Raw genomic sequence first — 15,929 nt, 5'->3', positions numbered from 1 at the left:
ATTTTAATATTAAAACTTTCAATGAATTTTCAAAAACATTTATAAATTATAAACTTATTAAAGATTTCACATTGAAAATTTTGTTATCGATGATTTAAATATTTAGTTATAAAATGATATGAATGATCATAGAACTGTATGATTATAAATTCTCATTTAATAAATGACTATATAAAATATACTATTCTTAGAAAAATAGGTTGGTTCATCTTGACTTACATTATATTTTTTATTAAACTAACTATCGAATTGATAAATAATCTACCAAAATTTTTTTTGCACTTTCCTTAATTATAAGCTACGAAATTACCTAATATGATTAACGTATATATGAAAATTAATTATTATGAATAATAAATATTTGATAACAATTTTGGTATCTTAGTTCTTTTTTTTTAATTTTATATTATTGAAAGATATTAAAAAATCACATTAAATATATAATAAAAACATTTATATTTTTTCTTATATGTTATATTTGAATTTTTCAAAACGTCTATATATTATTAGAAATTTGAATATTCCGACTCTGAAAATTTTGTGATCAATAGATTTTTTTTTTGTTATAATAAGTTACAAATGATCATAAAATATAACGCATATGAATTTTTATTTAATAAATATTCAAACTAAATAATATATATATATATAAACACTAATGATTTAAAGCAACAAGATTGGCTGATCAATTTAGTCGTCCAGTTGAAATCTTTCAAAAGTATGTGAAAGACTAAAGTCAAAGTAAATATGGATTTAGAATAGTAGTTATATTTTACTAACCAAATACCGAAAAAAACCGAACCGAACCGAAACCAACCCGATATCCGGATTGAACATCCGTAATCCAAATGAAGCCAAACTATTGTTTCATTCTCCTAAATATAATAAAAATAATAACTTAATCCCGCGCAAGGCGCGGATCTTATCCTAGTGCATAGTAATATATCGAGAAAATAATCGAATTTGCGGAAATCATGTGGGTTGCATATGTAGTTATCAAAATCCAAATACACATAAAATCTTAAACTTGATGCCAAGTCCAATATATAATATGCCTAGGTCACAAAACTATATAAAAACCAGAGAATCACATTAAAAAGTTGTGAAAGAGCAGGATAGTTTAATGTGCATATCGTAATTAACAACGATTACATCGTATTGGACTATTAATTAACTCGAACTAGACCTGGTAATATCTTCGAATACTAAACCAAGCTGAGCTCCTTGTAAATAACCTTATAAGTATGTCCATCTCACTTTATTTGCATTTGAAGCATCATTAGTGCATATCTGTTGCACACAGCAAGATTATGACCGTTCTTTCAGGTAACCTTGATTTTATGTTAATAATCATACATATATATATAGAAACACCACCAGCACATGTGTATACGACCTGAGTGAACTACATGTGGAAGTTTAACTGCCCCACATCTACGGATTCTCAATGATAGTAGCATATGTATCCATAGTGATCATAGTTTAATTATGAAAACTCTTTAATTATTAGTTGCGTGACCAATCTGAGGAAGGGTAATAATAGAGTTTGAATTTTCGTCCATTCATATGATTTCCCATGTTGCATCACCTGCAGCATCACATGCACCTTATATAAAGCAATTCACAGTCAATCATTAATTGTATGTTTCTTTTGTTTTGTTCTATTTATTGTCAACTAATACGTTTTTATATAGTAAATCTACACTAAACTCGATTGATTCAACTATGTAATATAACCAGAAATTCAAAAAGGGTTGGTGTATGCACATTTACATCAACGTAAATTAATTATAGTGTCCAAATGATAGAGCCACATATGAGGATCCAAATCCATATATCTAATTTCATGGGAAGGTTTGATTACAGTTGGTTTTGTGGAAACAACTATACGAAAATTTATAGTTTGCCATTTATTATGATGACTATGTAAGTGTGAAACAGAGATTTTCGTCATGACTAGAACAAAAGGAAACGACAAGGCGGACATGTAAAATTAAATGCTATTGAAATGAAGTGGCAATGACAAGTTTTTTGGATATGATTTTCATTTTAAAAAGAAGGTTTCATATAGTAATAAGAAAGTTTTGGGCAGCTCATTTCAAGTATGAATGGGATTATGTTGCTTCGGAGGAAGCGGCTGACCTCATGATTGCTTCAATTCTTTTTTGTTTTTTGCTAAAGATTGCTTCAATTCTTTAAACTTCTATTTATATCTTTCATTCATTTGGATCACATTTTTATTATAATTATCATATTTCTTTGATAAAATATGACATTCTACTAACTGTTTTGCTCCGTGACATTGACACATAATATAAGAAACGAAATAGTAGTTTAAACATTGTCAATTATTATTCGTTTGGTAAAGAATGCCGTGACATCGAATATTCCTTATGAGTGAGAAACTCTTCTATCAAAAAATGTTACACATAATGATAATGATGAACATGGTCAGTTTTGAGATTTTTAGGGATCTAAAGCCAATATTTCATTTGATTGTGCTTAGGATCGATTCTGATGATGAATGGGATGCCAAACTTGTTATAAATAAAGATTTATTAAGCTTTGTCCATAAATACATTGTACCATGTTTATGCCTTAGCTAGAAACGATTGTTTTTTTTTTTTTTTCTAGAAACGATTGTTGAAGATTACATTTTTGGTGTTGTTCAAAATCTCAGTGTCCCTAACAAAAAAAGAATGATCAATGATCTTAACTTTGTGACTAAATATGAACGGGCTCCGTTATTGAGCTACGCGTAGAATCTCCATGAGCAGAACTACTGAAGGACCCATTCTAATTTCAGAGCTCATAAAGCCTTAAGTGCGGCCCAAGACACTCTGGAAGTGGAATATATATATATTTATAAACTCCAAACTTCAACTTCATATTTCCAAATGAACATAAACTACCATCAAGTTTTTTTTTTTTTTTTGGTGTAAATGTTAAGATTTATACCACTTTTTTAGAGTTTACAATGTTGTGAAGCACAACTTATTACAAAGAAAGAAAATGAGCAAGCAATATAAAGAGAGTAGGATTAACTATAAGGGGTAAGGAACCAAAAGTACAACTCCAACAAAGAAGGATGATGAGCCGCGGATGAAGGACGAGATAGTGAAAGCAGCCTATCTCTCATGGCACGGTCCACTACTCGGAAGAACGCCTCTTCAGATGAAGACACACTTGTGAAGATGCGAGCATTTCTTTCACGCCAAAGGTTGTAGATGATCAGTTGGTTGAGAAGCTTGAGCACCGTGATTGCCCTTGAGGCATGAGGTCCAGGGAGCCGCTGGCAGAGGAGAACAACTTCAGCAAGTGAGGCAGGAGGAGACACCAAGTACCTGCCACAGAAACGAGACCAAGTAGCAACCGCAAAGGGACAGTGAAAAAACAAATGTTCTATAGACTCATCAGCTAAGGAACATAGAGCACAACCTGGAGAGACAGATATACCCCATGAGATAACTACCATCAAGTTATAATAATTTGAAGTTATAATAATTTGAAGAAGATCGTTGGGCAGGCACGTGGAGACTTGAACATGTTAAATGACATCGTGTGTTTTGTACATCGAAGACACACAACAGAAGCAGAAGCACACATCCTTTATTTTATCTAGCTAGCTAAGTGAATAAATAAACAAGTTGATGTTGGAAGCTATCACTATCTTCTCTCCTTTCGACTCTATTTATATTCATAACATCCCTCTCTTCACATTTTGTTTTCTTAAAACTTATCTCTTTGATTTTCTTTTTACAGTTTCGAGTGAATCTTTTTTATGTTATATAAATTGACCACTTAAGTTTACATGGGGCGACACCTCAGATTTATAAACATGTATAGCATCTCCATGTAAATGTATGTACTCATCTTTCTTTCAGAATAAAATTTTAAAATTTTTAATGCTTCTAAAAATGAATACTTTCTTGAAACAAGAAAAAATAAAAAATAGAAATACTGAATTACAGGATTCGTCTTTGCATAAATAACAAGAAGTCAAGTTCCAGATCCATTTACAGTCAATGGTGAAAACTGAGAGTCAAAATTTAATATTAACTTTTTTCAGCAACTAAAAATAACAATATGTTTTATTTTTTTTATTTTTTTTAACAATATGTTTTCTTTCGAAATGATATAAATTCGGCTAGACAAAAATGGTATAAATTTGGTGTAAAGCAAGAATTCATAGTCTGAAAACTTATACTGAAATCCAGTTTTCCAGAATAAATAATTAGAATAAGCAATACTTAATATTTAATAAATTAATACGTTTTGGGCCTTTGAAAATATAATTGAGGTTGATCTAGATAGAGCAGAAGATAATGTCAAATAATACTTAAAAGTTCATGATTAATCAGACGTTAAAAAAAAGTTCATGATTAATTCTAGGAGTGAAAAAGTGCAAAATAGATACTTAGATTCCATTAATTAATTTAAGTAGGTTTACTCGTACATGAATAAGTGGCAATGTGGCATGACCCTTGTGGTCTCACAACCCCTGGATATCTTACTCAAAAAGAAAAAAAACCCTTATATGCCATGTTGACACGTAGATGTGTGTATATAAACATGAATATCTCAAAGATTCTCTAAAATTAAGGACGATGTGTGTGATGGGGAAAAGAAGAACACCATGCTGTGACAATAGCCAAGTTCTGAAGAGAGGGCCATGGAGTGATGAAGAAAGTGAAAGACTCAAAGCTTTTATTCTAAAACATGGTCATCACAACTGGAGATCTCTTCCTAAACTAGCTGGTCAGTCTTTTTATCAAAGATTTCTTTTGCTTAATGGTAAATTTAATTGTTTTTTTTTCCTCTAAAGATCCTCTCTATCACATTGCATGTTCGCTCGTTTTCATTTCAAGTATTTTTATGTTTATAGTTTTATTTTGACTCTCACTCTAGTTCTCTACAATGCTTAAGTTCTTTGATTTGACAAGATGCTACAATCTTTTCTCTTTTCTTAATTTCTTTGTTAAAAGATACAAAATGTTCTTGAATAGCCTCTAAAATTTCATGAAATGAAATATTGATTTATTTGTTGCAGAGATGTTCGTAGGCTCGTTATAATTTCTATATTTTTAACCAATGAAAATTAACGCAAAACGTAGTTATATTTCTTTGTTACGATTTTGGTGCTTCTTTCATAAAGGAAGCATATTTTTCTTTTGAAGAATAAAATATGATTACACCAAAAAAAGAATAAAATATGAGATGTTTGACCACAATTGCATAATCTGTAACGTTCGTCTATATATTACCTTTATTTCCTTAAAGTTGAATATGCATACAGATTCTTACGGATGATGAGATAAAAGTTCGAAATAGATGGTTGAAAAAAAGTTTATGTTAATAATAGGTAAGTAGATATGGCGAAACTTAAACTTCAACCAAACGTACATGCACCATCTGATGAAATCTTCATTAGATTATCTAAATTCAATTTCTGAACTCGTAAGTTAAGCTTGTAGTTTTGGTGTTCATGATTAGTAATGTATGTTTTAACTGAAACAAAATAGGATTGACGAGATGCGGAAAGAGTTGCCGTTTAAGATGGTTAAACTATCTGAGACCAGGTCTCAAACGAGGCAGCTTCACCAAAGAGGAGGAAGATACCATTATCCACCTCCACCAAGTTCTTGGAAACAAGTAAAGCCATGTCTCCCTAGTTTCAATCTAAAAATTATATAAAAGCAAGAAGTATAACTAGTGCATTGATTTATCAGGTGGTCAAAGATAGCATCACACTTGCCAGGAAGAACAGACAACGAGATCAAGAATGTGTGGAACACTCATCTCAAGAAACGATCGATGAAGAGCAACTCATCAGCATCAGATGTTACCAACCAAGCCTCTTCCGTGTCCTTTTCTTCCTCATCAGTCTCTAATGACGTTATTAACAGCGAGAAGCATAATCAGGAAGAGGAGTTGGAGAATATCTTGGTGGAGCATATGGCATGTGGATTTGAGGTGAATGCACCACAATCACTAGAATTTCTTTTTGAAGATCGCCAAATCCCTCCTCTCCCTATATCTAAACCGGAGTCTCTAGAAATCCATATGCAATCACATGATGAGTTGTGTAGCCGAATGGTTGAGCCAGGGTTAGATGTTTACAATGAGTGGCTCAGCTATTTTGATAATCAAACTTTGTAGAACACAATGAGTTGATCCACCATGTTTATTTGTATTGCATTGACCTTGTCTTTGTTTTTTTTTGTAAGATGAATTTAGAATACATTAAAAACATATCCAAACCATAGTGTAGCTGGGAAGCTAGCATGTAACCGAGCCAGGAAGCATATGTACAAAAGAATCATATTTGAGATTTAATATTTTTGATGACCTTAATTTGGTTACACAGAAACTTATGATGGTGGAAGTCGTGTATCATTAGTAAACAATTATAATAAATTGTACGCCAATAGTATAACTTTGTATAATTTTCAAAGTTTCATTTAGTATAACCCTATATAACTATTTAAACAAATATATTTATTTGTAATCAATTATATTAAAATGTATCTCAACAATTGAAGTTATATTTAAGTTTGATATTAAAATTAAAAATTAGATTAGATTTTCTTTTGAAAGTTAAGAGTAAATTTAGAACTCTTTTGTTTCATTAAGAATAAAGAATATTCAACCTTAACTGATAGTATATTAGACTTGCTTTTGAGTTTTAAGATCATTTGATATTTTTACCTGAATATGAAGATTGGGTCTCATAACCCCTTTTCTTAAAATCATTTAAATTAATATGCAAATATTTCTGATTGTTTACCATAATGATAATATTTTAATTAATTAAAATATAATTCCAAAGTTTTGTATTATAACTGTTGAAATATGCCCAACAATAACTTTAAGATATACAGTACTATAGAGTATAGAGTTACGTTTTATTTTAATTATTACCGGAATGATAGATACTACACTCACTGTAAATCGTCATCTGTAGAATATTTTATTTTGGTCAATTCTTATAATTTTCTTAAAATGCGGAGATAAGTAACTAAATATGGCATCTAATTTCAAGACCGAGTTCGCCCTAGTCCTCTCTGACACGAGAATCGAGACAACCCTGAAAGCATCGTTTCTTGACGCCGGTGGGATCTCAAACCGCCGGCGTCGAGCCTCCCTCACTCTTGGTTGTTCTACTCCTTGTTTTTCTACGTTTACTCTGTGTTTGTAGTTTCTTTGGCCACCGCTGTAACTTCTGTCGACGTTTCTTCTCGGAAAATGGTTGTCGTCGAAAGTTACAGCGTTTGGCTGCTCATTTACGGGTTTGGTGTCACCAGATCCGACCGTTCTTGGGGGGTTCCCCTGTCATCCTCCTCCACCGCATCCTTCATCTTTCGCAAACGCCGTGTCTCAACATATCCGCCTACCACTAACGCCGAGCTTTCCACCGGCGATTATCAACCCCATTTTGGGGAGAGAATCGTTCGTCGCTACGGATCTGGTTTTTACCGGTCAGATCTGCCACCAAATCCACCTCTCACAAGCCATAGTCTTTTGTTGAAGCTGTCCTGTGGTGAAAGCTTTAACCCTAGACGACCTCTTCCACGGCTCTTGACCTCGTATCCACCGGACCGGAGGACGGAACCGGCGCTCCTCCCCACACCGGACTCAGCTCGGCCGTCCGCACATCGTTACGTTCACATCGCCGTTCGTCTGTTTCACCGGCGCGTCATCTCAATCTTCTACGCTGAGGTGGGCCAACAAAGGTTAGTTATGGGTTTCATAAGCCCATCAGTGTTTAATTGTAACATTCTCAGCCCAGTTTCACAGCCCACTAAGAAGTGGGGGATCTTGGTCTATTTGGCCATTTTTCTGGAAATTTTTGGTGGGTTCACCAAGGTTTTTACGGAAACGAATTTGCACTTACTGGATCATTTCTCTTGTTCGAAGAGTATCATGCATTTTCATTTACCGGTGGGTTCACCGGGACCATCATTATCATCATTTGCCTCCTTTTTAAGGAGTGATCTCCCTCCAATCCTATGGAGGTGTTTATCCATATCTATAACCATCTTGCTATCTTGTGGAGCGGTCCGTTTGGGGCCTGAAGATGCAGCGGGATTCGTTTCGACGAGTTTCCGAGGTGCGGATTGGATGTTAACGTCACAATTTAAGGTGACTATCTCTTTGCTGTCTGACCATGCCGGGAAGGCTACACTGACGCATTCAAACACTGTCTTGAGTTCGCTGTCATCTTCTTCTTTTGAAGACCTATCTTTGTTATCTTATGTTGTTGTAGTTGATGTTTTCAATCAAAGAGGATGGACAATTCCCTCTATCATTTGTAATCAAGCAAGTTGAAGTTAATGAAAAAGTTGTGTTTCAAAAAAAAAAAGTAACTAAATATGGCAGTTGGGTAGGTAGTAAGAAGAGAAACATTAGTGGCTTTGGCTTGGCTTATCTTGTTTTGTCTTGTTATTAGCCTTCGCGAATTCGCGCGTGGACCGAGTGGAGGTGATCATGGAATCTCCGTTCAAGCCTGATGTCCTCAAAGGCAAGGTTGCTCTCATCACGGGAGGCGGATCCGGCATCGGTTTCGAGATCTCCACTCAGTTCGGGAAACATGGAGCTTCCATCGCCATCATGGGCCGCCGTAAACAAGTCCTCGACGCCGCCGTCTCCGACCTCCGATCTCTCGGGATTCCGGTAATCTTTCGAGAGGATTTTCTTTTGAATTGGGATGAATAGTTTTGATTGCTTGTTGAATTGCTTCATCCATTTGCAATTTATGTGTCTCCAAGGCTATTGGATTGGAAGGTGATGTTCGTAAGCCAGAGGATGCGAAGAGAGTCGTGGAATCTACTTATCAGCACTTCGGTAGGATTGATATTCTCATTAACGCAGCCGCCGGAAATTTTCTCTCGGCGGCTGAGGATTTGTCCACCAATGGCTTCCGTACAGGTGGATCCACCTTTTCTCGTTCATCTATCAGTAGTATAATATAAGTTTCGAGGAAAAAAGATTAGTAGAATTACGCAAAATTCTGATTGAAAATTAGGAAATAAAAACAATGAAAAAGTAATAATATTAAATGATAAGAAGTTTGAAAAAAAAAAAACTAATAGAAGTTTGTCTTTGCTTTGTTCAATTTGAAAAACTTTTTTTGTTTGGTTTTGTGCAGTTTTAGATATTGATGCAGTAGGAACGTTCAACATGTGCCATGAAGCACTCAAGTATCTTAAGAAAGGAGGGCCTGGGAGAGACTCATCAAGCGGAGGCGGTTCGATCATCAACATAAGCGCTACTTTGCACTATACTGCTTCTTGGTACCAAATACATGTTTCTGCGGCCAAGGTGTAGATTAGTTTTTGCTAAAATCTTTCAGAATCCCTAGTTGTTACATTGTACCAAATAGGATCTTTGGAAACTTGAAACAGGCAGCAGTTGATGCTACGACAAGGAACTTGGCATTGGAATGGGGAACTGACTACGAGATCAGAGTGAACGGGATTGCGCCAGGCCCGATAGGAGGCACGCCTGGAATGAGTAAGCTTGTACCCGACGAGATCCAAAACAAAACTCGAGAGTTGATGCCTCTGTATAAACTCGGTGAGAAGTGGGATATCGCCATGGCTGCACTCTACCTCAGCGGTGATACTGGTATGCTGAGTTTAAATCACTCTTTCGTAATGTAAAACACATGGAGAGATGGTAAGAGTAGTAACATATGCGTATTTTTTCGGTTAACAGGGAAGTATGTGAATGGACTAACAATGGTGGTAGATGGAGGATTGTGGCTTAGCAAACCTCGCCATTTGGCAAAAGAAGCTGTGAAGGAACTATCACGTGTTGTGGAGAAGAGGTCTAGGGCCAAGCCTGTTGGTCTGCCGACCAGCAAACTTTAAAGAGTGTTTGTGTTTCTCATCTCAAACATTAAGAGTGTCTTGTTGGGTTATTTGATTGTATTACATTGGATACAATACAAACAAAATGGTGGTATTGAGATTCTGAAGGTTGAAACATTCTTCTTTTTTTTTTGAACATCTGAAACATTCTTTATTAATCACAATACAATGATTGTAATGGATTCTTTCAGAATGCAGTAAAATAGAGATAAACTACAACTAATGTATGCAGGAGCAAAAGTAAGGCTCACAAGTTTTTTCAAGAAGATAAACAAAATATGATAATTTTATATTAAAATTCTAAAAATAGGCCAAATCTTATATAATTTAGATAAGATTTCTTTTAGTATGGACTATTGATTAAATCTTCTTCTTAATTTTAAATATATTTCTTTTCTTTTTTTTCTTAAAGATGAATTATCGTTTCTATATTTTATATAATTAACAATAGTATATTTAAAATAATTTAAGTTATTAAATTTCTGACTATAGTTTAATGTTATTCAGAATTAGTAATAACATATAATGATAAAACTTTAATATAGTTTTTATTTTAATATGTTGACATTTTTTTAAAGTTAATAATAAAATCGAGTATAATATTTTTTTTTTGAACAACGTAGCCTATAATAAAAAAAAACGTAGCCTATAATATATTTTATTAACTTAGTTTGATTTTTAAAAATTTCTCTATAAATGTCCCATTTTTGAACCACTCATCAACGATAAGATAATAATATAAATACTTCCCAATCTCCTAAAAATCACACTTTCATATTGTGATCGCACACTCTCTCCTAGTCTCATCATCTTCAACCTCCACATGGCTTCCGTCGCCGCAAGTCCCGCCTTCTCCCTCCTCAAATCCACCGGGGGAGCCATCGCTTCCTCCACCTCAACTCGCGCGCGCGCCTCCCTTCTACCCATCACCCCCTCCTCAAAATCCATCTCCCCCCGTCCTCTCGGCTTCTCCGCCGTCCTCGACTCGCACCGTTTCTCCCTCCACGTGGCCTCGAAAGTTCACTCGGTGCGCGGGAGAGGGACCAGAGGAGTCGTTTCCATGGCGAAGAAGAGCGTCGGTGACTTGACATCCGCTGATTTGAAAGGGAAGAAGGTGTTCGTGAGAGCTGATCTCAATGTGCCTCTAGATGATAATCAGACGATCACTGACGATACGAGGATACGTGCAGCTATTCCGACGATCAAGTATTTGATTGAGAATGGTGCTAAAGTCATCCTCTCTACTCATCTGGTAATGTTCGGACACTACATTTGAAATTTCCTCCATCGCATGCCTGAGTTAAGACCTAAGGCTTCCGGTTCGGTTCGGTTAATTAAGTTGTGCTGAATTGAGCATAAAACAAATTCGGTTCGATAGTCGGTGGTTAGTTCGGTTTGCGAAAATATTTTCTGCAACAATTTAACCAAAATTTCAGTTTCGGTTTAGTTTGATTAAAAACTTGGATAATTTAGGATTTTCCTGTTATTTCGGGTTGAAATTTGGTTAGTTCTGTTTGTAATTTGGTTGAACTTGGTATGTTTTCTTTGATGTGAAAATCGAACTAACCGATTGTCGAACCTAACCGAAAGACATTTCTTTTTAACTGCTGAATAGAACCAAAATCCGTTTTGCGAAAATTCTACCGAATTTACCAAAAGTTCAGTCTTGGTTAGAATTTTTGTTAAGTTTGATTAAAAACTCGGATAGTTTGGGGTTTTCGGTTAATTCGGATCGAAAATTTGGTTGGTTCGTTAATTCGCTTCGTAATTTGGTTGAATTTGGTATGTTTTCTTTGTGTGAAAATCGAACTAACCAATTGCCGAACCTAACCGAAAACGGTTTCTTTTAATTGCTGAACTGAACCAAACTCTAAACCGAACATAAACCAAAAACCATAAATTTCGGTTTAGTTCAGCAGGTTTGGTTGGATTCAAATCAGCAAGCCTAGTTAGACCCTCTAATGCGTTTGAACGATCCTTTTCTTTTTCAGGGAAGACCAAAGGGAGTCACACCAAAGTTCAGTTTGGCTCCTCTTGTCCCTAGGCTGTCTGAACTTCTTGGTATTGAGGTAAACAGATTCATGCTTTGTCTCACTAAAATCAAACAATCGCTTGAGAGGTTTCTGAATTTGTTGCAGGTCAAGAAAGCTGACGACTGTATCGGTCCGGAAGTTGAAAGCCTGGTAGCTTCTCTCCCCGAAGGTGGAGTTCTACTTCTTGAGAACGTCAGATTCTACAAGGAGGAAGAGAAGAACGATCCTGAGTTCGCCAAGAAGCTCGCTTCACTAGCTGACCTTTACGTCAACGATGCTTTCGGAACTGCTCATAGAGCTCATGCTTCCACCGAGGGAGTAACAAAGTTCTTGAAGCCCTCAGTTGCTGGTTTCCTTCTTCAAAAGGTATAGAGATTCTACTACTACATTGTTGTAGGTGTTGTTGGTATACCATAACCTTAAACTCTTCTGTACATTTTTTTACAGGAGCTTGATTACCTTGTGGGAGCTGTTTCGAACCCAAAGAGACCGTTTGCAGCCATCGTGGGTGGTTCCAAGGTCTCGTCCAAGATTGGAGTTATTGAGTCTCTTCTCGAGAAGTGTGATATCCTTCTCCTTGGTGGTGGAATGATCTTTACGTTCTACAAGGCGCAAGGTCTCTCCGTTGGCTCGTCACTTGTTGAAGAAGATAAACTTGAGTTGGCTACGTCTCTCCTCGCCAAAGCTAAGGCTAAGGGAGTCTCTCTTTTGCTGCCGACCGATGTTGTGGTTGCTGATAAGTTCGCTCCTGATGCCAACAGCAAGGTCTGTCTCTCTCTCTCTCTCTGAACAGCAAGGTTTGCTAGAGCTTTGTTTCTGAGTGAAGTGGATGTTTTGTAGGTTGTGCCTGCATCAGGCATTGAGGACGGTTGGATGGGACTGGACATCGGTCCAGACTCGATTAAAACATTCAACGAGGCTCTAGACACAACACAGACAGTTATTTGGAATGGACCTATGGGAGTTTTCGAGATGGAGAAGTTTGCAGCTGGGACAGAGGTAAGAAACTGATTACTCAAAGAGTAAAGAACATATGGTTTGATGAGCATTGTTATGGTTGTTTCAGGCGGTTGCGAATAAACTAGCAGAGCTAAGTGAGAAAGGAGTGACGACTATCATAGGAGGAGGAGACTCAGTGGCTGCAGTGGAGAAAGTTGGAGTTGCAGGTGTCATGAGTCACATCTCCACTGGTGGTGGAGCCAGCTTGGAGCTTTTGGAAGGTAAGGTACTTCCCGGTGTGATCGCTCTTGATGAAGCCATCACAGTCACCGTTTAGAAAAACTCACCCTTTTGATGAGGCGAACTGATGTATTACTCATGAGTTTCTTTTGCTGTAAAACATCATCTACTTTATTCAAGACTATGACTATGACCCTTTATAATAAGTTACTTGTTCGTCTTATAAGAACCTTTACCATATTAAAATCTCTGAAACACACAACAAAAAGGCAAGATAAACACAAACTATAGAAATGAATACTTGGTCCAAGAGTTTTGGTGTCTGGATGTCTCTTGATTGTCATTGAACCTGCTATGCTCGCATAGTGACGACTCTTTCTCCTTGAACCTCTCCAGCTCTTCTTTAAGATCACTATTGAGAAGATGCTCACAGTAAGCTTTGTTGTCTTCCAAGGCAATGTAAGTCTTCAAGAACATGTTCTTATCACTCTCCTTGTCCAAATCCATCTCATCCATCATGTTCTTCAGAATGAAAGCACCCTTCTTCCTGAAATGCCCCTTCACAAAATCCTCAAACCCCATGGGCGGCTGTTTCAGCATATCCAACATCTGACGACAAGACTTGTTGGTGGTGTTCATCATCACAATCTCTTCAATGTGGAGAAACACATCTAATATGTTGTAACGCAGTTGAGGTCTCAATTTCTTTTTAGTTCCAAGATTACTCAAAGGAAGACCATATGGATGGTAGAAGAAACTCGGTGCTTGGTATGGATACTTCTTAGGGAACTTAATGTCAAAGAAGAACAAGCTGTGACTCTGATCACCATTTGTCACTGTTGCAGCAACTCTCATCAGTTCTTTTCTTTCAGTGTAAGTTCTCACACAGAAGCTGACTTCCTTCTTGTCCCACAAGGCTAGTTGTCTCTTTAGAATTACCCACTCTCTCTCAACATTAATGTTTGTGCAAAAGCAGAAGCAAGAGGAGTAACAACACTTGTATTTGTAGAAGTGGTGATCCAATGGAGCGCCTCCGTCAACAACTTCGAAGTTGTTGAATGTCTTGAAGTTTAGATCCACTTTGTCTCCCAACTCCATGATCTCTTTCTCGAAGATGTCAACTATGAAATAGTTGTGTTGTCCCACCTGCACCAGATCACCAACTTTTTCTTCTTCTTCTACTGTACCCTGATTAGACTCCAGTATAGGCTCATTAGACTCCAGTATAGGCTTTTGAGATTCAACATCTTTCTTTTCTATGGTAGAAACTGCCCAAACTTTCTCAGCACGTCTCAGAAATCGATCAAGAGAATTTGACCTAAATGAACCAGTAGAATTTGACCTAACCTGGTTTGCAAGTAGTAATCTAGGTTTACTTGCTAGATCACCATCATCAGATTTGCTCCTCTTTAGATCAATATCTTTGTTCATAACTTTATATGGCTTATCGTTGAGATTAGTAGTACCACTTATTATGATTTTGCTTATCTCAAATGATATGCTCTTCCTTATCTTAGTATTTATAACGAAATTATAAGAAAATGAAATTCATCTCGTATAAGATTAGAAAAAAAATCATTCGGATAATTAAAGGATAACAATGAAATCTATTATAGATTTCATTGTTAACGATAAGATTTTGCTTACGTGTTAAACATAAAATACGAATAAAATTTTATAACTTTTGTTATTATCTTTTGGGGGTGTATTACTATTAGATTTTGTTTCTAACTTCTCAATATATTTTTCAATTTTCTATTTAAATTTGAATTTAAATATATATTTGATATTTTATCAACTAGTTAAAATTCTGAAAAAAAATACGAAATTGATATAAGAAAAGTATGTATTACTTAAAACGATGGAGTGAATATGGCGAGACTTTTTTTTTCTTTTTTTTTTGAAACACTAATATGGCGAAACTTAGAACCAAAAAATAACATTAAGTTATCGTAATGACCAAGTAACAACAAAAGAATGACAATGTCCGAAGCATATTTTCTTACTTCTTCTTTTCTCCACAGTAAGAACTCTCTGGTACTCAATTTGCAACTTTAAGACTTTATTCCTTCACATGTCACAAATTTTTCTTCTTCCGATCCCCATATTCTAGACTCATATATAAGCTGTTGGGGTTCTTGTTCTTTCATTTCTCTAGTAGGAACATACTAAACTTTCTCAGCGCATCTCCTAAATCGACCAGCAGAATTTGATCTACATCAATCAGTAGAATTTGACTTAACCTAGTGTGCAAATAGTACTCTATTTTACCTCATAGATCATCATCATCATCATCAGATTCACTCCTCATTACATCAATATCTTTTGTCATGACTTTGTATCGCCTTTTGCCGGGACTAGCAGTGCCATTTATTATGATTTTGCTTCTCGCAAATGCTTTGTTCTTCCTTATCTTAGTATTTATAACGAAATTGTAAACAAATGAAATTCTTCTCGTATAAGATTAGAAAAAAATCATTCGGATAATTAAAGGATAACAAATTTATTGTAGATTTTGTAAACGATAAGATTTTGCTTACGTGTTAAACATAAAATACGAATAAGATTTTAATAACTTTTGTTGTTATCTTTTTTGGGTGTTTTACTATTAGATTTTATTTCTAACTTCTCAATATATTTTTCTATTTTCTAATGTTTGCTTACAGTTTCATTTAACATGTTCATTTTTTGATAATTGAGTGTCATGGTCCTACCATGATGTATATTTTGAACATTTTTTGATAACATGTTTATTTTTTAATTATGTTTATGTTATCTGAAATATATTTTTATATATTTATTTTCAATTTGGATTTAAATATGGTATTGATATTTCTTTCTTTTT

General features: G+C 35.4%; 4 protein-coding genes across 4 annotated transcripts; 3 read left to right on the top strand and 1 right to left on the bottom strand.

Annotated features, from left to right (window-relative positions):
* The first annotated feature begins 2,923 nt into the window (after positions 1-2,923).
* LOC106356791 (transcription factor MYB10-like) lies at positions 2,924-6,362 on the top strand. The gene is made up of 3 exons (XM_013796520.3): positions 2,924-4,758; positions 5,523-5,652; positions 5,730-6,362. The coding sequence occupies exons 1-3, from the start codon at positions 4,557-4,559 to the stop codon at positions 6,157-6,159; spliced, it is 762 nt and encodes a 253-aa protein (XP_013651974.1). The 5' UTR covers positions 2,924-4,556; the 3' UTR covers positions 6,160-6,362.
* Positions 6,363-8,390: 2,028 nt separating this feature from the next.
* LOC106353105 (peroxisomal 2,4-dienoyl-CoA reductase [(3E)-enoyl-CoA-producing]) lies at positions 8,391-10,010 on the top strand. The gene is made up of 5 exons (XM_013792781.3): positions 8,391-8,673; positions 8,769-8,928; positions 9,149-9,321; positions 9,405-9,627; positions 9,718-10,010. Exons 1-5 carry the CDS (start codon positions 8,488-8,490, stop codon positions 9,870-9,872), a joined length of 897 nt encoding a protein of 298 aa, XP_013648235.1. The 5' UTR covers positions 8,391-8,487; the 3' UTR covers positions 9,873-10,010.
* A 591-nt stretch (positions 10,011-10,601) lies between these two features.
* Positions 10,602-13,307, top strand: LOC106353104 (phosphoglycerate kinase 1, chloroplastic-like). Its single transcript, XM_013792779.3, has 6 exons — positions 10,602-11,124; positions 11,864-11,941; positions 12,011-12,271; positions 12,353-12,670; positions 12,746-12,904; positions 12,972-13,307. The coding sequence occupies exons 1-6, from the start codon at positions 10,696-10,698 to the stop codon at positions 13,179-13,181; spliced, it is 1,455 nt and encodes a 484-aa protein (XP_013648233.2). The 5' UTR covers positions 10,602-10,695; the 3' UTR covers positions 13,182-13,307.
* On the bottom strand, positions 13,103-15,804 carry BNAA03G32430D. Its single transcript, XM_013795523.3, has one exon. It carries the CDS (start codon positions 14,513-14,515, stop codon positions 13,370-13,372), a length of 1,146 nt encoding a protein of 381 aa, XP_013650977.1. The 5' UTR covers positions 14,516-15,804; the 3' UTR covers positions 13,103-13,369.
* Between the last annotated feature and the right edge of the window lie 125 nt (positions 15,805-15,929).

The sequence above is a fragment of the Brassica napus genome, chromosome A3 (assembly GCF_020379485.1).
Source record: "Brassica napus cultivar Da-Ae chromosome A3, Da-Ae, whole genome shotgun sequence".
Lineage (NCBI taxonomy): Eukaryota > Viridiplantae > Streptophyta > Magnoliopsida > Brassicales > Brassicaceae > Brassica > Brassica napus.
The sequence above is the reverse complement of the archived record's forward strand: the minus strand, read 5'-3'. Positions and strand labels throughout refer to the sequence as shown.

Bases quoted from the DNA above. Each gene is read 5' to 3' on its own strand.
- LOC106356791 (XM_013796520.3), top strand. From the start codon at position 4,557: ATGTGTGTATATAAACATGAATATCTCAAAGATTCTCTAAAATTAAGG. The intron at 4,759-5,522 runs GTCAGTCTTTTT...GAAACAAAATAG, and splicing joins ATCTCTTCCTAAACTAGCTG to GATTGACGAGATGCGGAAAG. The intron at 5,653-5,729 runs GTAAAGCCATGT...TTGATTTATCAG, and splicing joins CACCAAGTTCTTGGAAACAA to GTGGTCAAAGATAGCATCAC.
- LOC106353105 (XM_013792781.3), top strand. From the start codon at position 8,488: ATGGAATCTCCGTTCAAGCCTGATGTCCTCAAAGGCAAGGTTGCTCTC. The intron at 8,929-9,148 runs GTGGATCCACCT...GGTTTTGTGCAG, and splicing joins CACCAATGGCTTCCGTACAG to TTTTAGATATTGATGCAGTA. The intron at 9,628-9,717 runs GTATGCTGAGTT...TTCGGTTAACAG, and splicing joins CTACCTCAGCGGTGATACTG to GGAAGTATGTGAATGGACTA.
- LOC106353104 (XM_013792779.3), top strand. From the start codon at position 10,696: ATGGCTTCCGTCGCCGCAAGTCCCGCCTTCTCCCTCCTCAAATCCACC. The intron at 12,272-12,352 runs GTATAGAGATTC...ATTTTTTTACAG, and splicing joins CTGGTTTCCTTCTTCAAAAG to GAGCTTGATTACCTTGTGGG. The intron at 12,905-12,971 runs GTAAGAAACTGA...TGGTTGTTTCAG, and splicing joins AGTTTGCAGCTGGGACAGAG to GCGGTTGCGAATAAACTAGC.
- BNAA03G32430D (XM_013795523.3), bottom strand. From the start codon at position 14,515: ATGAACAAAGATATTGATCTAAAGAGGAGCAAATCTGATGATGGTGAT.